Source organism: Carcharhinus amblyrhynchos, chromosome 5 (assembly GCF_965287045.1).
Source record: "Carcharhinus amblyrhynchos chromosome 5, sCarAmb.v2.hapA, whole genome shotgun sequence".
NCBI classification, from domain to species: Eukaryota; Metazoa; Chordata; class Chondrichthyes; order Carcharhiniformes; family Carcharhinidae; genus Carcharhinus; species Carcharhinus amblyrhynchos.
In genome coordinates this window covers 6,422,401-6,445,898 of record NC_137328.1, presented here as the reverse complement: position 1 = coordinate 6,445,898, position 23,498 = coordinate 6,422,401, and the positions used below count along the sequence as shown (strand labels likewise).

The following is a 23,498-nucleotide window of genomic DNA, read 5'->3' as shown; positions in this document are numbered from 1 at the left end:
GAGTCTGCACTGACAACAATCCTACCCAGGCCCCATCCCCATAAATCCCATGCATTCACTCTGATAGCCCCCCCTGATACTAAGGGTCAATTTAGCACGGCCAATCAACCTGACCCGCACATCTTTGGAGTGTAGGAGGAAATCAGAGCACCTGGAGGAAACCCACACAGATATGGGGAGAATGTGCAGACTCCGCACAGTCATCCAAGGCTGGAGTCAAACCCAGGTCCCTGGCGCTGTGAGGCAGCAGTGCCAACCACTGCGGCACCGTGTCATGTTTTGAATGCTGTGTTGCTGCTTTTTCCAGCACCAGTTCCCCATCGTCACATACGTAAATAAGTACGCCTGATTCATACTGACAGACCTTCTCTTGCGCCCAAGAAGTGCCCACCTGCTCCGTCTCCATCTCCGAGCCCCTCCGTCTCCACATACCATCCAAAAACTCCAATTCTCCCATTCTGGCCTCTCACCAGTCGCTGATTTTAATTTTCTCCAGTTGTCCGGGCCCAAAGCTCTGGAACTCCCCCCCCTCTAAATCTCTCTGCCTCTCTCCTCCTTTAAGATGCACCTTAACATCTATCATTTTTGACCAGGCTCAAGGTTTAGCAATTCCAGTCTCAGGTCAGAACATTACAGCTTCAAGCCCCACTTCAACAAAGCAGAAAAAAAACTACTGTTTCTTCTTGCCAAGTGTTTGTACCAGGTTTTTTCCCCATCTGTTGACTATGTCATATATCCTCAGGAACATAGTTTTCCCATTCAAACATTAATTTCCCAACTGGGGATGCCTTTGGTAACAGTTAAAGCACCAAGATACCTGGAAGTACAACGGCAGTTTAACACATCGTAACTTCTACCAAAAAAACAGTCTTGGTATAATATATCCACAAACGCAATTCACAATCTTTCTGCCATCTTTTTTTAAATAAATCCTCACTGCTCATTTCTGTTACAATTAATTATACAGAGAATCTCAGTATTGTTGAAAAAAGAGACGTGCTGTCAAAGTTTTTCATCTTGAACTTCTCAGGACAAATCACAAGAACACCAAATTTCTCCCTTGGAAATTTGGTATTCTTGTATCTATCCTGCTCATTGCAAGAAGAAAAGCTATGACGGTATTTCTTTTCAGCAATAATGAATAATGTTCCTCCACAGTAGCTGAGGACACTGGGAGGTATACATTGTAAACATCAAGCTGTATTTAAATGGGTTAATGACTTTGTACAGATAACTCCAGATTGAATCAGGGCAGAACTTACTCAGTGAATGGTAAGGCATTGGGGAGAGTAATAGAACAAAGAGATCAAGGGCTCCTTGAATGTGGAATCACAGGTGGACAGAGTGGTGAAGAAAGTATTCGGCATACTTGGTTTCATCAGTCAGAACATTGAATACAGGAATTGGGATGTCTTGTTGAAGTTGTATAAGACATTGGTAAGGCCACACTTGGAATACTGTTCTGGTCACCCTATTATAGAAACGATATTATTAAACTAGAAACAGTGCAGAAGAGATTTACTAGGATGCTATCAAGACTTGACAGTTTGAGTTATAAGGAGAGGCTGGATAGACTGGGACTTTTTTCTCTGGAGCATAGGGGGCTTAGGCATGATCTTATAGAGGTCTTGAGCAGGGGGTGGGGGGGTGGGGGGGAGCAGTTACATCCTGATTGAGAGAATAGAGAATGTCCTAACAGTACATCTGAGAGCACGTCTGACTCTGCAGCACTCCCTCTGTTCTACAGGCAGACTATCCTCGATTTTGTGCTCAAGTTTCCAAAGCGGAATTGGAATCCACAGCAATACGTGACTCAGAGGTCAGAGTGCCAGCCATTGAGCCAAGGCGAGGGAATGTCACATTTTGCACTCAGCCCCAGAGCAAGAGAGACCATTCAAGGTCAGGGAGAGGCCATTCAAGGTCAGAGAGAGATCATTCAAGGTCAGAGAGAGACCATTCAGGGTCAGAGAGAGACCATTCAAGGTCAGGGAGAGGCCATTCAGGGTCAGACAGAGACCATTCAGGGTCAGAGAGAGATCATTCAAGGTCAGAGAGAGATCATTCAAGGTCAGAGAGAGGCCATTCAGGGTCAGAGAGAGGCCATTCAGGGTCAGAGAGAGACCATTCAGGGTCAGAGAGAGACCATTCAAGGTCAGAGAGAGATCATTCAAGGTCAGAGAGAGACCATTCAGGGTCAGAGAGAGATCATTCAAGGTCAGAGAGAGACCATTCAGGGTCAGCAGAGTTTAGGGTCACTGAGAGTATGAAAGAGCTACCGGAAGATCTCTTCAGGGTGGACACAGTTGCTCAGTGGTTAGCATTGCTGCCTCACAGCACCAGGGGCCTGGGTTCAATTCTGGCCTCAGGTGACGGTCAGTGTGGAGTTTGCACGTTCTCCCCGTGTCTGCGTGGGTTTCCTCTGGGTGCTCCAGTTTCCTCCCACAGTTTAAAGATGTGCGGGTTAGGTTGATTGGCCGTGATAAATTGCCCCTTCATATCAAGGGGATTAGGAGGGGAAATGTGTGAGGTTATGGGGATAGAGGAGAGGTGGGTTTATGGGGATAGGACAGGACCTGGCTGGGATTGCTGTCGGTGCAGGTTCGATGGGCCAAGTGGCCTCCTTCTGCACTGTAGATTCAATGAAAACCAGTTGGAACAAATGATGCCGATTGGATTCTTTCCAGCTGTGGAAATGATGTGCGCTGTTCCTTCTTTACAGATCTTCCCTCTGGCGACTACATCCAGGAAGACCGAGGTCGCTGTTCGTTCCTCTGTGGGCTGGGCCAGGACTGTTGTGATGAGATGGCGAGCTGCAAGTGTGGCACCAACACGGGCCAGTATGAGTGCATCTGTGAGAAAGGCTACTACGGGAAGGGACTGCAGCATGAATGTACAGGTAGGAACGTCTGTGTCCTCGGGATGGCGGTCACTGCCACTGCCGGGGGAGAACGTCCGCACCGATTGTAAAACTGTGACCTTTTTAATTCAGCGAGTGGAATTAATCATTTCACCATGCTTCAGAAAAGGGCAGCACAGTTGTTAGCACGGCTGTCTCATAGCATCAGGGACTCGGGATCGATTCCCAGCTTGGGCCACTGTCTCTGTGGAGTTTGCACATTCTCCCCATGTCTGTGTGGGTTTCCTCCGGGCGCTCCGATTTCATCCCACACCCCAAAGACATGCTGATTAGGCACATTGGTCATACTAAATTCTCCCTCAGTGTACACGAACAGGTGCCAGAGTGTGGCGACTAGGGGATTTTCACAGTAACTTCACTGCAGTGTTAATGTAAGCCTGCTTGTGAGTAATAAATATACTTCACTTTAAACTTAACTTTGATTTTTCCTTGGAGAATCAACCAGAGTTTAAATTTACGCAGGTTAAAAACACAAGTCAGTGAAGGAATCAGTGGGTGTACAGCACCTGTGGAGAGGGTAACATTGGCTCTATTGTCTCTCCACGGACAGTGTTAGACCTGCTGAGATTTTCCAGCATTTTCTGTTCTTTCACATTCCAGTATCCGCAGTGTTTTACTCTTACTTTGAGGCACCTCCGGAGATCAGCATCAATTCTCCTGAAGGCTGTAGACAAATAGATTTTAAAATTCCATACGCTCTGGGAAACAGTAAATCACTGATTTCTATCTTTTTAATATCTGATTAAAAACAGTGAAATGCTAATGGTGTTGCACCCTTGGGTGCTCTCTGATGGTTGAGTGATGTCATCCAACTCCATGCCGTGTGATAGCCCCATCTGGTCGAATGGCATGTTGCAACCTTTTAATGATGTCTTAGTGAATTGTTCATTAGCGTGTTGCTTCCACCAGTTCCTCAGCGTTGCATCAGCCAGCTGTTTGGGAGAAGTCTTACCTCATGTTACATCGCCGTGTTCCATGGTTGAGAACGTCGATTTTCATTGAGAAGTTGTAAATTCCCTGAAAGTCGGAGAAGTTTGGTTGAGATGCCGTCACCACCAAGAGCTGTAGGCTGATCTCCGTCCTTTCCCTCCCCCATAATTGGTCATTTCACAAAATTGGTAGTAGAATCATAGAAACCCAACAGTGCAGAAAGAGGCCATTCAGCCCATCGAGTCTGCACTGACCACAATCTCACCCTAACCCCATAGCCCGACATATCTACCCTTCTAATCCACCTGACACTAGTGGCAATTTAGCATGGCCAATCAACCTAACCCACACATCTTTGGACTGTGGGAGGAAGAACATAAGAACATAAGAAATAGGAGCAGGAGTAGGCCATCTAGCCCTTCGAGCCTGCCCCGCCATTCAATAACATCATGGCTGATCTGTCGTGTCTCAGTTCCACATTCCCGCCCTCTCCCCATAACCCTTAATCCCCTCTCTTATCAAAAACCCATCAACCCGCGTCTTAAAAATATTTAGCGAGGTAGCCTCCACCACTTCAACGGGCAGAGAATTCCAGAGATTCACCACCCTTTGAGTGAAGAAGTTCTTCCTCAACTCCGTTCTAAACCGCCCCCCCTTTATCTTGAGGCTGTGCCCCCTAGTCCTACTGTCCTTTCTGAGCGGGAAGAGTCTTTCCACCTCTATCCTATCCATCCCATTCATCATCTTATACGTCTCAATGAGATCTCCCCTCATTCTTCTAAACTCTAATGAGTACAAGCCTAGTTTATTCAGCCTCTCCTCATAGCTCAACCCCCTCAACTCCGGTATCAGCCTAGTAAACCTCCTCTGCACTCCCTCCAAGGCCAAAATATCCTTGCGTAAGTGCGGCGCCCAAAACTGCACACAGTACTCCAGCTGCGGTCTCACCAATGCCCTATATAGCCGCAGCAAGACCTCCCTACTTTTATATTCAATCCCCCTCGCTATGAAGGCCAGCATCCCATTTGCCTTCCTGACCACCTGCTGCACCTGCAAGCTGGGTTTTTGCGACTCATGCACAAGGACCCCGAGGTCCCTCTGCACCGTCGCCTACTGCAGTTTTTCTCCACGTAAGTAATAATCCTTCCTACCATTATTCCTACCAAAGTGGACCACCTCGCACTTGCCAACATTAAATTCCATTTGCCATTTCCTGGCCCATTCGCCCAGCCTATCTAGATCCTTCTGCAGACTCTCCACACCCTCCGCGCAATTTGCCGTTCCACCAATCTTGGTGTCATCAGCAAATTTCGACACCATACACTCGGTTCCCTCCTCCAGATCATCTATATAAATGGTAAATAGCTGAAGCCGCAGCACCGACCCGAGGCACTCCACTAGTCACCAACCGCCAATCCGAATAGCACCCACTGACCCCCACTCTCTGCCTCCCATCTGACAACCAGTCCTCTATCCACGCTAACACCCTACCCCCAACTCCATGCCCCCTGACCTTCTGTAATAACCTCTTGTGAGGTACCTTGTCAAACGCCTTCTGAAAATCAAGAAAGACCACATCCACCGGCTCTCCTCTATCCACCGCCCTAGACACATCCTCATAGAACTCCAGTAAATTTGTCAGACACGACTTCCCCTTAACTAAACCGTGCTGCATCTGCTCTATCAAGCAACTCCCCTCAAGATGCCTCGCTATTTCCTCCTACCCATGCAGACACGGGGAGAACATGCAGACTCCGCACAGGCAATGACCCAAGCTGGGATTCAAACCTGGGTCCTTAAGCGCTGAGAGGCAGCAGTGCTAATCACTGTGCCGCCAAGGTTGTGGGTTCAAGTCCCACTCCAGGACTTGAGCACAGCTGACTCTCCGATGCACTGCTGAGGGAGTGCTGCATCGTTAAAGGTGCTGTTTTTACAAATGAATATTAAAACGTCCCACCTAACTGTTTGGGTAAAAGAAAAATATTGCAGCACTACTTTGAATTAGAGTTGGTTGTGCAGGGGTTGGTCAGGGAGTGGTGGTGTTGTGGTTGGGTGCGGAGGTGGGGTGGTGGGGTGGTGGGAGGGGAGTTGACCCTGGTGTCCTGGTCAATAATTATCATAGAAGAAGAATCACAGAATCTTAGAATCCCTGCAGTGCAGAAGGAGGCCCTTTGGCCCATCGAGTCTGCCAATCCCAGCCAGGCCCTACCCCCATAAACCCAAGCATTTATCCTAGCTAGTCCCCCTGACACGAAGGGGAAATTTAGCTTAGCCAATCCACCTAACCCGCGCATTTTTAGACTGTAGGAGGAAACTGGAACACCCGGAGGAAACCCATGCAGACACGGGGAGAATGTGCAGACTTCAAACAGACAGTGACCCAAGCCGGGAATCGAACCCGGGTCCCTGGCACTGTGAGACAGCAATGCTAACCACTGTGCCACCGTGCCACCCCCAGTTACCCTTCAGTCATCATCACAAAAACAGATAACCTGCTCATTATCACACTGCTGTTTGTACGTGCGGGTAGTGGCTGCCATGTTCCTACATCACAACAAGTGACTGCACTTTAAAGGACTCCATCGGCTGTAAAGCACTTTGAGTCACCTGGTGGTTGAAAAAGGCGCTATATAAATGCAAGTCCTCTGCCTCTCTTTATGCATCAATCAGAAGCTAATGCTTGATGTGCGTATGGAGCAGAGTAAAAGAGATCAATTACTGAGGCACTAAAACGTGGCTGATTTACAGCCTTCAGACAGGTCACAATATATCATCCGTTCAGAGAAGGTAAAAACTGCACCTGGGCAAATAGATAGAACTTTTGTAAAGTTTTCACTCAAAAGCCCCCAGATACAACCAAAACCTGAACAATTCACCAGGTAATCCCTGCAATACTGGCTTGTTTGATTTGGTTTTATTTTGTCATATCATTAGTGTACAGTGAAAGGGGTTGTTTCTTGCGCGTTATACAGACAAAGGACACTGTTCATAGACAAAGGAGAGAGTGCAGAATGCAGTGTTACAGTCATAGCTAGGGCGTAGAGAAAGAACAACTTAGCGCAAGCAAATTCCATTCAAAAGTCTGACAGCAGCAGGGAAGAAGTTGTTCTTGAGTTGGTTGGTACGTATCTTTTTCCCGACGGAAGAAAGTGTAAGAGAGAACATCCGGGGTGCGTGGGGTGCTATGAGTATTTCATAAAGAATGATGTCCAAAATATCATTAATAATGCAATTGAGTTAGAGTTTGAACACACAGCCTGACACAAAATTTATTTATAACGCTGCGTGTAAAACTGGGACATCAGCACTGATTCTAGAGGCATTTTTACTATTTGTCAGATGTAACTGTACTGTGGGGAAGCCATGATATAAATCTCCCTGCTTGGTTTGCTCTGATCGTTTGCAAAATAATGAATCTCCCCAGTCACTGAGGAGAGAAATAAAATCCTCGGAGCAGAGCATTCACTGAGAAAGCGGTTTACTGAATCAGCTGGGGGTGGAATTTGACTTGAGGTATATGCCTGGTGGGACGGCAGACATCTGTCCTAATGATGGTTATCAGGACACCCTGGGCTGCACTGGGACTTGGTGAAAATTCAAGAATTCGCAGTGAATCCACCTGAAACTGATCCTGGAGATGGATGATGCGCGGTGGGAATGTCCGTCGTACTGTAAAGGCAGTAACACTGGCATCTCCACATCCGTACTGTACAGGATCATCGTAACTGGAACAACTCCTAGCCACTTGTTCTCTGAGGGTGCATTTTTGTTGCCAATCATTTGGTTTGTCTATCTGCTTTCAATGTGAGATCTTTATTCCCTGTTTAAAAGGATAGAATCTCTGTTCTTTCGGGGAGGGGGGATCACAGTCTTAAGTCTCCCCCTCTAAACTGCTCCTTCTCATCCGCCCTGCTCTCCCCCTGCCCCCACTTTTATTGACCCTTTGCCCCCGCACCCCCCCCCCCCCCCACCCCCCCGCAATAACTCGACTCGGGTGAAACTCCCATCACCAAGTTACTTTATTTACACCATACACAGCCAGCTCTCCAGTTGCTTGCTGCTGAATGCAGGCTGGGAGTCTGACACACCTGCTTTAAATAAGGGAGCGTGAGGCTCCCTGATCTAACCATGAATTAGGACTCATCAGGCATCTCTTTTAAGGTGCCAACATAATAAACAAACTCAAATTAACCGAAGGACAAAATAAAAGGGGCAGCTCCCCTAAAGGAGAGGGAACGGCCCAAACCAAAAATTAATCACAAAGGAAACTTAAAACAGAAGCTTACTGCACCTGGCATTCTCATGGCCATCCAAGTACTAACCAGGCCTGAGTCTGCTTAGCTGACGAGATCAGGCATTTTCAGGCCATAGGCAAGACTGATCAGGTAGTTCATACTCTAGCAAGCCAACCTCATTAGCCTGGCTGAATTCATCACAACCCCCCACCACCACCCCCCCCCCCCCCCCCCCCCACCCACTGCCAGCACTGTCCAGCCTCGCTCAGGCCAGATGGACAGGCGCTCAACTCAACTCTGACAGTTGTCCTTCCCCTCACCCAATTTTCTTTGGATCCTGAGCATTAGGGTTACCACCTCCAGCACCCTAAAGCTCTGCCACCCCACCCCCAACCCGCAAACTGTCCCAGCGACACAATCGGCCCCGACCCAGACGCCGACCCGTGTTGGTGTTTCCGTGGCGACGTGACGATGGTTGGGATTCTCCGGCCGGCCTCGCTGGCAGGTCTCCCCGGTCCCGCTGCAGTGAACGGAGGTTTGGTAGCCCGCCCTATTCTCCATCCAGCAGCAGTGGGGCGTGAACGGGAGGAGAATACCAGGATTTCACATTCTGCTGACGTACAGGGCACGGTTTGACGCGCGCTTTGGGGTCGTGTCTTGACTCGGCTGTGCCGAGCTTGACGTACAAATTTGAACATCTGCCGAGCTGTTGTGAGGAGTGTGAAGGAGCGAAAGTCTTAATATTTACTGGACCTCCTGCTGATTGCTAGCTTCAAAATGAGGCCAAATCTCTGTGGGTCACGAAAGGATCAAGAGGGATCATTCCCAGGTCATTATATTGACATGTCTGTGAGTTATTAATCCACTGACTGGGGACTTTCACTGTTAGAATTTGTAATTATGGTGCGGTCCCGGAATCTAACATTCAATAAGAGGCTGCTTCAGAGGGATAATGCCTGGGAGCTAAAAGTCTTTTGGTCTAGATTACTGAACCATTTCCTACATGGAGACATTCCTGCTGTTTATAATTTCCATCTGTCTTGTCCATTCACCACTCTCAATTTGCACTCAGGGGCTGTACGGCCCACCCCTGCTCCTGCTACTCATGTTCTAATGAAAGAAATGCCTTTGCCCTCAATAAAGCCAGCCACTACGGTATTCGGGGCTGATTCCAAAAATGAAAAGTACTTTTCAGAATGGTTACACTTCTGTGCAATTCTGGAGACAATCCAAAGCCTGCAACTCAAGATGCACATTCCAAGTTTCAACCTGAAAGGTGAACAACTTAGATTTATACAGAGTCTTTAACATTGTCAAACCTCTCAAGGTGCTTCACAGAACTGTAATCTGTTGGCATTGCTGCCTCCCAGCGCCAGGGACCAGGGTTCGATTCTGGCCTTAGGTCTGTGGTCTGTGTGGAGTCTGCATGTTCTCCCCATGTCTGTGTGGGTTTCCTTCGGGTGCTCCAGTTTCCTTCCGCAGTCCAAACATGTGCAGGGCACGTTGATTGGCCATGCTAAATTGCCCCTAATGTCCAAAAATGTGTAGGTTAGGGGCATTGGCTATGCTAAATTGCCCCTTAGTGTTCCAAGATGTGCAGGTTAGGGGAATTAGTGGCACGGATGCGTGAGCTTATGAGGATGAGGTTCAGGTAAAATGTTCTACTGGAGAGTGTTGGTGCAAACTTGATGCTTCTGCACTGTAATGTTTCTATGAACTTGCTAAACATCCTCTCCTCGAGTTTGAACCCGTGTCCCCTCATTCCACTCCAGTTCGCTTGATAAAAGCTTCTATCAATGTCATCAGAAATCCAGTCGGGAATTCAGAAGAAACTTCCTTACTCAAACAGCGCTGGGAATGTCGAACTCACTGCTGTTATTCCTATCCCTAGTAAGAAGTCTCACTACACCAGGTTAAAGTCCAACCAGTTTATTTGATAGTAAACCCACAAACTTTCGGAAACTCTGTTCCTTCGTCAGGTGTGTGGAACTGTACAAAACTCTGGTGCGGCCGCACTTGGAGTATTGCGTACAGTTCTGGTTGCCGCATTATAAGAAGGACGTGGAGGCATTGGAAAGGGTGCAGAGGAGGTTCACCAGGATGTTGCCTGGTATGGTGGGGAGGTCTTATGAGGAAAGGCTGAGGGACTTGAGGTTATTTTCGTTAGAGAGAAGAAGGTTAAGAGGTGGCCTAATTGAGGCATACAAGATCATCAGAGGGTTAGATAGGGTGGATAGTGAGAGCCTTTTTCCTCGGCTGGTGATGGCTAACATGAGGGGACATAGCTTTAAATTGAGGGGGTGATAATTATAGGACGGATGTCAGAGATAGGTTCTTTACTCAGAGGGTAGTAAGGGCATGGAATGCCCTGCCTGCAGCAGTTGTGGACTCACCAACTTTAAGGGCGTTCATATGGTCAGTGGATAGACATATGGATAACATTGGAATAGTTTAGGTTAGGGGGTCATTAGATTGGTTCCACCGGTCGGCACAACATCGAGGGCCGAAGGGCCTGTACTGTGATGTAATGTTCTAAGTTCTATGAAAGCTTGTGGGTTTACTATTAAATAAACTGTTAGACTTTAACCTGCTGTTGTGAGACTTCTTACTGTGTTTACCCCAGTCCAACGCCAGCATCTCCACATCATTCCTATCCCTAGCCAGTCGGTGAAGTACTAAACAAGACACTAATCTTTCCTTTGATATTATGTTTATTTACAGAATGCAGTGTTACTGAAACCTGCATCCTATTTACTATCCCAAAGTGTTACCAGTCTCTCCTTATACACTTTTGAGTACACCAGTGAAATAGACCAATTAGTAAATTAATTAATTAAACAAACTGACGGCCCCTTAAAGGTGTCATCTCAGAATCTCTCATTTGCATATGAACAGAAAGAAACTAACCCAGTTAACGAATAAACGAATTAAATTGGCAGCCTTTTAACAGGATGCTGTTACAGAAGAAATCTTAAAAGAAACATTGAAACTTAGAAAATAGAGGCAGGAGTAGACAATGGTGGCACAGAGGTCAGCACTGCTGCCTCACAGACTCAGGGATCCAGGTTCAATTCCAGCCTTGGCTGGCTGTCTGTGCAGAGACTGCACATTCTCCCCGTGTCTGCGTGGGTTTCCTCCAGGTGCTCCGGTTTCCTACCACAGTCCGAAAGATGTGTGGGTTAGGTTGATTGGCCACGCTAAGTTGCCTGTTAGCGTCAGGAAGACTAGCAGGGGATAAGGCCTGGGTGAGATTGTTGTTGGCACAGGCTCGATAGTCCAAATGGCCTTCTTCTGCACTGTAGGGATTCTATGAGTCGGCCGTCAAGCCTACTCCTCCATTCATTATGATCATGGCTGATCATCAAATTCAATATCCTGATCCCCTCCCCCGCTCCCTCTACCGACCCCCCCCCGCCCTGGTATCCCTTGATCTCTTTAGCCCAAAGAGCCATATCCACAGAAATGTATCAAATTAAAGTGTTGTTCTTGGGGCTGATGGTGCATTCCAACCTCAGTGGTGCCTACTGGTTACGGAAAGCTTCTCCCGGAACACCAGGAATTGTTGTACCCATTTCAATGAGCACCCCCTCGTCCCCACTCTCCCTCCCTTTGGAGGATTTGTACATGGCATGTTTCCTCTTTTACCTCATTAGTTTGCTGATCCATTCCAGGGCCACATTAATCTGAGTGGTGGTGTCAGCAATCTTGGGGAGAGGATGCAAGTTTCCTTGGTGAACCTGTGAGGGAACTTCCTCTACACCCACACGCAGTGCAGGAAAGGCAAATATCTTTTCTCACACAGTAGTCCCCACCTCCACTTACCTGTCAGAGTTCCCCGATGATCAGGAAACTCAAACCACTGAAGTGTTCAAACTGGAAGACAGATTGAATCAGAGGCATTCACCCTCTATACTATTTAAACAATCAACCAGATTCAAGGAGTGTTGGTTACCATCTGACCACAAAGCCCAGTCCACTGTTCAAACCAGCCTCCCATCCATTGACTCTGTCTACACTTCCCGCTGCCTCAGAAAAGCAGCCAGCATGATTAAGAACCCCATGCACCCCGTGGACATTCTCTGTTCCACCTTCTTCCGCCGGAAAAAAGATACAAAAGTCTGAGGTCACATGCCACCAGAGGGTGCATCAATATATCGCGGCCCAGTTTAATCATACTGCAAAAATATAAAGAAATATACCTAACTTCTGATAAGGCTGAATTACATTGATAGAATCATAGAACCATGCAGTGCAGAAAGAGGCCCTTCAGCCCATCGAGTCTGCACCAAACACAATCCCACCCAGGCCCTACCCCCATATCCTTACATATTATACCTACTCATCCCTCTAACCTACGCATTCCTGGACACTAAGGGGAAATTTCTCAGCATGGCCAATCAACCTAACCCACACATCTTTGGACTGTGGGAGGAAACCCATTGCTAGAACATAATATAGGGCTAACTTGAGAATGTATCCTTTCATTCATAGAGTGTTACGTGTTTGGAAGGTGCTGTCAAGGGAGCAATTGTCATTGCTGAAGTACATCTTTTGACTTGTTTTGATTTATTATTGTCACATGTATTAGCCCACAGTGAAAAGTATTGTTTCTTGCACGCACTACTGACAAACCATATCATTCATAGAGAAGGAAAGGAGAGAGTGCAGAATGCAGTATTACAGTCATAGCTAGGGTGTTGAGAAAGATCAACTTAATGCGAGGTAGGTCCATTCAAAAGTCTGACAGCAACAGGGAAGAAGCTGTTCTTGAATCAGTCTGAACTTGTCCTCGGACTTTTGTATCTTCTTCCCGATGGAAGAAAGTGGAAGAGAGAATGTCCAGTGTGTGTGGTGGGGTCCTTGGCTACTTTGCCGAGGCAGCAGGAAGCGTAGACTGAGTGAATGGCTGGGAGGCTGGTTTGCGTGATGGATTGGGCCTCTTTCATAACCCTTTGTAGTTTCTTGTGATCTTGGGCAGAGCAGGAGCCATTCCAAGCTGAACTACAACCAGAAAGAATGCTTTCTACGGTGCATCTGTAAAAGTTGGGGAGAGTCATAGCAGACATGCCAATGTTGCCACTGTGCATCAGTACTGGAGGGAGCAACGGTTTAAGAAGGTAATGGTGATGTGCTGCGGTTCTCTCACTGAATCCGAGTTGCCGTGGCAACATGCACTGATACATCCATGTTGTGGTCTGGAACTATGGATTCTAACAGAGGTTCCAATGTTCTTTCCATCACACGGTTGACCCAGGAACCTCTCCCACTCTTAACCACCTAGCATTGTGTGCAGAGGAAGGACTTGCAAGTTTGATACTCAACCTATTTGGTAGTGTTACAAATGCACCTTTCTTGACCATCAAGGGGTGAAACTTTAACCTGGACCCCCAGGGCAGGGCACCCCCAGAGCAGGCTACCCACTGCGCCGCTAGTCTTACCATTTAAGCTGGTGAATGGAGTGCAAATTAAATGGACTGCTTTGTCCTGGGACTGAATTGAAAATGTCAACTCGAGATTGGAAGCTTTTTGTTTGGCAAGGAGTATGAAGGGTGATGGATGAAGATGGGCGGTTGGAGTTAAGATACAGATCAGCCAATGATGTCATTGAACCAGTAGAACAGGCTCAATGGGCTGAAAGGCCTCTTCCTGTTCCTCTGTCCATATCTGCCCAGCTGCTAAATCCACCGCTTGCCCATATTCAAAAGGATTTGTAAATTTTGCCTCTGTTGGTAGGCTGCATATCACAGAATCATCGAATCGTACAGTGCAGAAGGAGGTCACTTGACCCATCGAATCCGTACCGATTCTCCGAAAGAGCATCCCACCCAGGTCCACACACCTGCCCTGTCCCCATTACCCATGCATTTACAATGGCCAATCCTCCTAACCTACACATCTTTGGACTGTGGAGGGAACTAGAGCACTGGGAGGAAACCCAATAAAACATGGGGGGAACATGCACACTCCACACAGATAGTGACCCAAGCTGGGAATTGAACCCAGGTCTTGGAGCTGTGAGGCAGCAGTGCTAACCACTGTGCCACCAGGTCGGGTATGGATGACACATTTTCTTCCTTACAGAGCATTAGTGAATCCAATGGGTTTTTTTAGATGACAATTGATAGTTTCATGGTCAGTAGAGACTAGTTTTGTATTCCAGATTAATTGAATTTAAATTCTACCAGGGATTTGAACCTGTGCTCCCAGAGCATTAGCCTAGGTCTTTAGATTACTAGGTGTCTGACATTACTGCAGTCATAGAATCCTACAGTGCAGAAGGAGGCCATTTGGCCCACTGAGTCTGCACCGCCCACAATCCCACCCAGGCCCTATGCCCATAACCTTATGAATTTACCCTACTAATCCCCCTGACACTACAGGGCCGTTTAACATGGCCAATGCACCTAATCTGTGGGAGGAAACCGGAGCACCCGGAGGAAACCCATGCAGACATGGGGAGAACATGCAAACTCCACACAGACAGTGACCCGAGCTGGGAATTGAACCCAAATCCCTGGCGCTGTGAGGCAGCAGTGCTAACCACTGTGCCACCGTGCCTCCAGGGCTTATCCGAAGCAAATGCGGTGTGGATATCTAGGAAGTAACAGTAGGCTTCACTCAAGTAACTGAGCGTGTTCTATCGTGAATCTCTCACAATCAGAATGCTTGCTGTTTAAACCCATGCGCTAAATTTTATTTGTTCCCAAGTTGGGGGATGATACTAAAAGCTGAGGAGACATTAGCCTGATGCTGGGTAAGCAAAGCCCTACAAACCTCTGCTATTTACGTTCATGGTTTGGGTTGGTCCAGCATTCAAAAGGTTACACACCATGTTTGACTGCAGTATTATTTTTCTATTCCCTAACGGCTCCTAGTTTGTGTGCTTCTACTTCAGCTCGTTTACTGAAACTGCCTGCCTTTTGCCCCTGGCCACAAAACTATTAAACTGCAGTGCAACTTCCGCCAGATGTTCCCGATCCATTTAGACTTCAGGATAGTACGCTTTGCCTTGGATTCCTGGAATGTTGTGAAACAAGGCAGCCCACGTTCCGAATGGCATGAAAATATTTCAAAACTCCGATTGTAGAACCTGGATGTGGCTTTGCCGCTCAGGCGCTCCTTGGCCTCAACAATGAGAAGCTGCGTTTATATAGCACCTTGAATGTACCGAAATGCCCCAACACTGATTATTATTCATTTTTAGGACATGGCTGTTGCTGACTGGCCAGCATTTATTGCCCACCCCTACTGGCCTTTGAGGGGCAGTTGAGAGTCAACCACATTGCTCTGGCTCTGGAGTCATATGTAGGCCAGACCGGGTAAGAATGGCAGATTTCCTCCCCTAAAGGATATAAGTGAACCAGATGGGCTTTTCCCCAACAATTTATAATTGGTTCATGGTCATCAATCGATTCTTAATTCCAGATTTTTTTTTATTGAATTCAAATTCCACCATCTGCTGTGAGGGGATTCGAACCCAGATCCCCAGAACATTAGCTGAGTTTCTGGATTAAGAGCTATGCGATAATACCACTCGGCCATCACCTCCCCCATGCATGCTGTTCACATAAGCAATGATTAGGACCAAAAGCATGGTCAAAGAGTAGGATTCAGGCAGTGTCTAAGAGGAAGAGCCAGGTTAGGAGAGAGGTTGAAATTTTTAGGGAGGGTATTTCAGAGTTTAGGGAACAGAGAATCGAAAGCACAACTGCCATTGGCGTGACAATGGAAGCTAGAGACAGTGAGAGCTTTGAATGGACAATGAGGCCAGAATTGGAGTAGTTCAGAGATCGGGTAGCACATGCAGGAGATTACAGAGACGTTGGTAAAGGAAAACAGCATTATATTGTAACTTCTGAGTCTGACCACATCATTAGTTGAGTTATCCTCTACCTCCAATGGAGTAACTCATCACATTCCATCGTAGTTGGTTGTTAAATCCACGATCCTTACATTCCCCTCTACTTTTGCCATGAGTAGAATATGATTTGTTGGGTGGTTATCTAGTACAATATTTACTCCGCATGTTGCATTTGCGCATTCTTCCACTGCTTTGCATTCGCCTTATTCATCTGGAGTTATTGAAGTTGAAAGTGTCAGGGGGGAATTAGAGAGGTGGATACGTGGAGTTGCGGGGATAAGACCTAGATGGGATTGTTGTCAGCGCAGACTCGATTCCGTACTGTAGGATTCTGTGAAGACAGGGCAGGCATTACTGGAGAGATAAAAATCAAGAACTTGCAAGGAGCCAAATTGGAAGATTGTGGCGATCTCAAAGGTTTGTAGAACTGGAGGCAATTAGAAAAGTTACAAGTGATGTGACCAAGGAGGGATCTGAAAGCAAAGAATAAGGATCTTTCAATAGAAGGAGATGTTCGCATGAGCTTAAGTTTACAGTGGAAGTAAATGTGTGTGTGTAAGTGAGTGAATGCATGTCCATGTGCATACATGTGTTTCTATGTGCGTGTATCTATGCAGTGTATAGCCTGAATGGTTGTGAAGTAACTCCTTAATAACCATTGTAATAACATGCAGTATCAGCACAAATGAATTTTGGGGAGAGTGGGAATGTCACTGGACCAGTAATCCAGAGACCCAGGCAATAGATTCTGAGATGCTTTTGTCTGCAACCCCTCAAACAAATTGTCTTGTAACTCTCTAAGCAAGTGCACAGATATATCCAACGTATGTGTTTACATTGTTAAGGGTGGGAGTGTGGATTGGCCAGTCTGTGGGGTACAAAGAATGTGGAGCATTGGCAGAAACAAAGGCTGTGATTTTCTGAGAGGTAGGTTTTCCAGCAGCGGAGGCAGCCATTGGGATCTTCCAGTCCCGCCAAAGTCAATGGATGTTTGCGTTGCTCACTGGCCACACCGTCAGGGAACCCGCAGAGGGGTGGGTGTAGGGGCATCGTCTCAGGTGGGACCCAAAAATCCCACAGGCGGGAAAGGCTGGAAAATCCCAGCGTAATCCTGCCGGATAATGCGTTGCAGCTGAGATTTTTTTGCTTAATGTAGCGCAGGTGAAGGGGAGATTGGGGCGACATGGTGGCACTGCGGTTAGCACTGCTCCCTCACAGCACTAGAGACTCAGGTTCAAATCCGGCCTGTCTGTGTGGAGTTTGCACATTCTCCCCGTGTCTGCATGGGTTTTCTCCGGGTGCTCCGGTTCCCATCCACAGTCAAAAGATGTACGGGTTAGGTTGATTGGTCGTGCTAAATTGCACCTCAGTGTCAGGGGATTAGCAGGGTAAAGGTATGGGGTTATGGGGTTAGGGTCTGGGTGGAATGGTGCAGGCTTGATGGGCCAAATGGCCTCCTTCTACACTGTAGGGATTCCGTGATTCTAGATGTTCAAAATGGTCATGAAACCAAAGATATCATAGGAGCTTGCAACACAGAAGGAGACCACTCAATTCACAATGCCCACACTGCCCCTTTGAATGAGCATTCACATCAAGTCGCATAACCTTGTAATCCCCTGAACCTCAAGGACCAGTCAGTCTCCCTTTCCAAATTATTTGAAGGGTCATTAGGGAGGAATAGTTTCCTGCAATGGGAGGACCCAGAGGATACAGATTTAAGACAACTGGCAAACGAGCCAGAGGGCAGATGAGGAGAATTCTTGACCCAGCGAGTTGTTATGATCCGGAACATTCCCTCTGTCAGGGTGGTGGAAGCAGATTCAATCTGCAAAACAGAAAATACCTGAAGGGGAAATGCGCGCAGGGTTACGGGGGAAAGAGAAGTGAGGAGTGGGACTAATCGGAGAACTCTTTCGAAGGGGATGTACCCATTGTTTACCATCGATTCTACAAGCTTCTTGCATCTCACGTCCTGTCCTGTCACTGGGTGTAAGTGGAAAGCTGGTTGCTGTCTATTTAAAAGTGGGTCATTTCTGGTGAGCTTAATGATCCACATCCTGTCCGACCTGTCAGGGAGGAATAATGCCGCTGAAAGCAAATAAACAATACTTGACATTAACCACTTAACATTCTTGCACTTAAATATGGAATTATTTGAAAGTGGCCATGAACACTGACACACTGTACGTCAGTTGCTCAATGCAAGTTAGTCTCAAACATTGGTCTCCCAGACTCTGGGAGCTAACAGCTTCTATCAGGGAGAGACGGTTCTGTGCCCTAGGTTCAAAACTTTGTATTTATATATAAATGAAAAGGTCACAAGAAGAGATCCAAAGCATTCTGATATAAGAAGGAATTTAAAGTAGGCAGAAGTACTTGCCGCTCTGTTGAAAGATCATAGGCCGGATTTTGGGGGCAGCACGGTGGCGCGGCGATTAGCACTGCTGCCTCACAGCGCCAGGGACCCAGGTTCAATTCCCAGCTTGGGTCACTGTCTGCACCCTCGCCCCCAATCCCTCTGCTCCCTCAGCCCCGATCCCTCTGCATCCTCACACCCACTGATCCCATGGGTTTTCTCCCACATTCCAAAGATGTGCGGGTTACCAAAAGAGAAAATGCTAGAAAAATCTCAGCAGGTCTGGCAGCATCCGTAGGGAGAGAAAAGAGCTCTCGTTTCGACCCTTTGTCAAAACTGGAGAAAGGGGGTGAGTCAAAGGAGAAGTTGTTGAGAGTTAGAGCGAGTTTATTGCACGCCTTTATTCTGGAGTCCACTAGAGGTAGACAAAAATGTCGACGATCGACGAAAGACTTGAATAAGGCACTCACTGAGTGTTAAAATGGGCGGCGCAGGCTCGTAGGGCCAAAGGGCCTGTTTCCTATGCTGTGCTGTTCTTTGTTCTTTGAGTTTAGCCAGGGGAGGAGAATGGTGATGGATGGGAATTGTTTAGGCCTCTTTTCAAGAAAGAAGCAAAGAGCTCTCAGTCTGTCCTGATGTGGGATGGAGGCGTACAGAGTTTGCACACCCATGGTGAATCGGAGACGGTTAGGGCCTGTGAACTGGAAGCTGTTAATATGATGCAGGGCATCAGAGGAATCCCGAACGTTGATGGGGAGGGAATGGACCAGGGGAGTGAAGATGGAGTCAAGGTAAGAGAAGTAAGTTGAGTGGGGCAGGGGCATGCCAGGGCCTCCCAGGGCACTCGTCTTTGTGGATTCTGGGAAGTAGGTAGAAGCGGGCTGTCCGGGGTTGGGAGACTATGAGGTTGGAGCTATGGGGGGGCAGAAGGCACCTGGAGGAAATTAGGTGGGTGATGGTGTTGGACATAATGGCTTGATGTTGTTGGTGGGGAGGTAGGAAGAAGTATCTGAGAGCTGGCGCTCAGTCTCTGTGAGGTAGAGATCAGTCCGCCAGACAATAACAGCACCCCCTTTGTCGGCAGGTTTGATGACAATGTCAGGGTCGAACCTGAGGGAAGGAAGGGGGGAAAGTTTGGAAGGAGAGAGGTTGGAATGGGTGAGGGGGGCAGAAAAATTAAGATGGCCAATGTCCCGTCGACAGTTCCCAATGAAAAGATCAAGGGCGGGTAATTGCCCTGGTGGGGGTGTCCAATTGGTGGCAGAATGTTGAAGGCACGTGAAAGGATGCGTGGAACGGGGGAGGACTCTTGCCTAAAGAAGTGGGCACAGAGACGAAGGCGACAGAAGAAGAGTTCAACATCATGTTGAGCCCGGAATTCGTTGAGGTGGGGAGGCAAAGGTACGAAGCTGAGTCCTTTGTTGGGAACAACATGCTCAGCCTCAGAGAGGGCGAGGTCGGAGGGTATGGTGAAGACACAGCAAGGATTGGGGCGAGAAGAGATGGAGTTTGAGGAATTGGGACTGTTGGAGGGTCTCAGATGGGCAGTGGTGTTGATAAGTTGTTGACGCTTGCGTTCCTTAACACCTTAGGCTGATTGGTGTAACAAATTGCCCCTAAACTATTCTCCCCTGAATCTGGTTTCCGATGGGGGTACCATACGCATACACACGGGTCAAGGTAGGTGTAGGAAAATGCTTTGTTGAGGTGGCGGCGCGGGCTCGTTGGGCCGAAGGGCCTGTTTCCCGTGCTGGTTGTTCTTAACACCTGCAAGAAAACAGGAAACGTTTATTGTTAAGACGTCGGATGATGCAGAGGATGAAATTAAACTGGGGGCAGGGACAGCTTTGAGAGAGAGTAAGGTGGTGTTGCTGGAGAGAGATGTCGAGTGCCTTCATGTGGCGATGCGTAGAACCGAGTGCGGCTTTCAGGATGCAGCGAGATCAGCAGTTCGAAGAACGTTGTGTATCCTGGAGGGACCTGTAATCCTGGAGGTTACATGCGGGGTGGAGTTTGAGTTGAAATCCAGGTGGGGTAAGTCAGAGAGTCACTGAGGAAGGAAATGTGGCTGCGGAAGCAAGTCTTGGTAAATACCTTGTCCAACACTAAAAGAGAAATGGAAAGAAGTGAAGGTAGGGAGGGGGAGAGGGGGTGGAGGGGGAGGAAGAGGAGGGGGAGGAGAGACATACGGAAATCCTATCGGAGAGAAGAGCAGTACTTCTTCAGAGTAGGCATTCCTGGAAGAGAAATGCCGGTGAGTTAAACACTGCATAAAAGCAAATTACTGCGGATGCTGGAATCTGAAGCCAAAAGAGAAAACGCTGGAAAATCTCAGCGGGTCTGGCAGCATCTGTAAGGAGAGAAAAGAGCTGACGTTTCGAGTCCAGATGACCCTTTGTCAAAACTGGTTTGGTTGATTGGCCATGCGAAATTGCCCCTTCGTGTCGGGGGGGGGTGAGCTAGGGTAAATGCGTGGGACTCTGGGGAAGGGGCCTGGGTGGGATTCTGTTCAAGGATCAGTATAACTAATAACTTCCTTTCTGTAGAAATTTACAGATGAAACATCCTCCACGTCCTCACTGCGCAATGAGACATGACTTTCCTTGAGACTTGTTCATCAGAAGTTGTCCCTTTCCAGTTCTGATCTCTAAGTCAAATAGCATTTGTTACACTTACAGCATCTACTACCTGTCAGGATCTGGACTGTGTCTTCAACCCATCCATGTTTCTTCATTCCAATAGCACCACAGGCCTGTAGAGCCTTTCCCAACAGAGGCCCCCAAACCTTTGAAGATTCCTCAATCTCATTCTCTTAAGTCTTCAGGATGGTGGAAATCTGTAACTGTTCCCATGAGGAGCTGGTGAGGCCAGTGAGCAGGGAAGAGGAAAACCAATTGGAAATTTTTAACGCTGAGATTGATCGATTCTTGTTGGGTGAGAGGGTTCAAAGGAAAAAATTGAATTAAGAGGCATGATCCCATTAAATGGTGGAACAGGTTAAAAGAGCTTAGCCTTCTGCTCTTCCCAAGCGTTAGCATCTTTTGAAAAGTGGGCTGGAATTCTCTGGCCGTTCACATCCCACAGCAAGAACGGACAACCCTGGTGCTCAGCTAAACCTCCCTTCACTGAAGCAGGAGAATCCTGGATGCGAGCGAGGTCGGAGAATAGAATAGAATCCCTACAGCGCAGAAGGAGGCCATTTGGCCCATCAAGTCTGCAACAATCACAATCCCACCCAGGCTCTATCCCCATAACTGCATGCATTTACCCTAGTTAGTCCCCCTGAAACTATGGGGCAATTTAACATAGCCAATCCACCTAACCAGCTCTGACACCTGGACTCTTTTCTCTTAGCTCCAGACAGAAAATGTGCAATTGATTTATGATGTGCTGCATACAGAGTGATAGATAAAGCCCATTGGTCCTCAGCGCCTGCGAGCCAGTATCTATAAGTAACCACAAGAAAGATGTAGCCACACTTGGGAATGAGGAGCAAATTCCATTTTTACTCATAGATCCCAAGGTTCTTCGGTTCCCAAAGTTACAAATCTAAGCAACACAGAAATAGGTCCCACAAGTCATAAATAACCTGCCCTTCTCATGGTTGCAACCTTGTATAATTCCCTGAGAGAATGTTTCGCTCTAAAGCTGCCCCATCCTGGCTGGTCTGCAGACTTTGCTTCACAATGTTCATCAACCCTGAGATCGTTTAAGCCTGCTCTGCTCTCTCTCTATCGAGTTTCCCCCTCCCTGTACAGAAAACAAAACATCATTATCTTTCCATTTGGAAGTTCCCATCCTTGTTTTCAAATCCCTGCATGAGCTCACACCCCATTTCCTCCCTTCCACATCCTCTGAGATCTCTGCGCTCCCCCAAACACGGCCTCGGGTGCACCCCTGAGTTTTGTCACTTTTAGTTAAAAACAGGTATACTGAGCCATCAGTTCACCTTTCACAACCTCTAGATGTCCCAAAGTGCTTGACGACCAGTGGAATGCAGCCAGTGTTGTAATGTGTGGAATGCAGCATGCAACTTGTGCAGAGCAAGATCCCAAAGAATCATCATGGTGCAGAAGGAGGCCAATTGGCCTGTCGTGTCTGCACCAGCTTTCCAAATGAGCATAGAAACATAGAGTCCCTACAGTGCACAAAAAGGCCATTCAGCCCATCGAGAGTGCACCGACAACAATCCCACCCAGACTCTATCCCCGTAACCCCACATTATTTACCCCACTGATCTCACTGACACTAAGGGGCAACTTAGCTTGGTCAATCAACCTAACCTGCACATACTTGGTCTGTGGGAGGAAACCGGAGCACCCAGAGGAAACCCACACTGACATGGGGAGACTGTGCGATCTCTACACAGACAGTGACCCGAGGCTGGAATCGAACCCAGGAGCTGTGAGGCAGCAGTGCTATCCACTGTGCCACTGTGCAGAATCATGACTTAATGCCATTTCCTGTCTTTTGTCCGTATCCCTGCACACTGTTCCTCTTCAAGCAATCATCTAATGCCCTCTGGAATGCCTCGATTGAACCTGCCTCCGCTATACTTCCAGGCAGCGCATTTCAGACCCCAACCACTCGCTGGGTGAAAAAGATTTTTCTCACATTGCATTTTTTCCCTGAAGTCTCTTTAACTCTGTGTCCTCTCGTCCTCAATCCTTTCACAAGTGGGAACAGTTTCTCCCAATGTATTCCATCCAGCCCCCTCTTGATTTTGAATCACATCTCTATCGAATCACCTCTTAGCCTTCTTCTCTCCAAGGAGAACAGTCCCAACCTCTCCAATCTATCCTCAAGACTGAAGTTTCTCATCGCTGGAATTATTCTTGTTAATTTCCTCTGCCCTCTCTCCAGTGCACTCACAGTCTTCCTGTAGTGTGGCACCCAGAGCAGTGCACAATATTCCAGCTGAGGTCCAACTAGATAATGACCAGATAATTAGATCTTGTCTGAGTGTCCAAGTAACTAGGAAATACTCATTTCCTTCAAAACAGTGTATTTTGATCTTCTATGGACTGAAAACTGAACGATTATGGTCAGTAAATCCACCTGGTGTCTGAATAACCTTGTCTTTTACTATGATCTGGGTTGCATCTTTTCCCTTTGTAAAGACAAATTATTTATAAGATAAACGCAATCGCTGCTCCCAATGCAGTCTTGGAGAGACTAAACACAGACCGCTTTGCT

The 23,498-nt window shown here is 47.5% G+C and overlaps 1 protein-coding gene across 1 annotated transcript in view; it reads left to right on the top strand.

The window, feature by feature from the left end:
* Positions 1-23,498, top strand: part of svep1 (sushi, von Willebrand factor type A, EGF and pentraxin domain containing 1) — a 201,119-nt gene that overhangs the window by 19,426 nt on the left and 158,195 nt on the right. Inside the window, exon 3 of the mRNA XM_080188416.1 lies at positions 2,720-2,896. Within this exon, the coding sequence (XP_080044542.1) occupies positions 2,720-2,896 (177 nt within the window). The remainder of the gene's footprint in view (positions 1-2,719; positions 2,897-23,498) is intronic.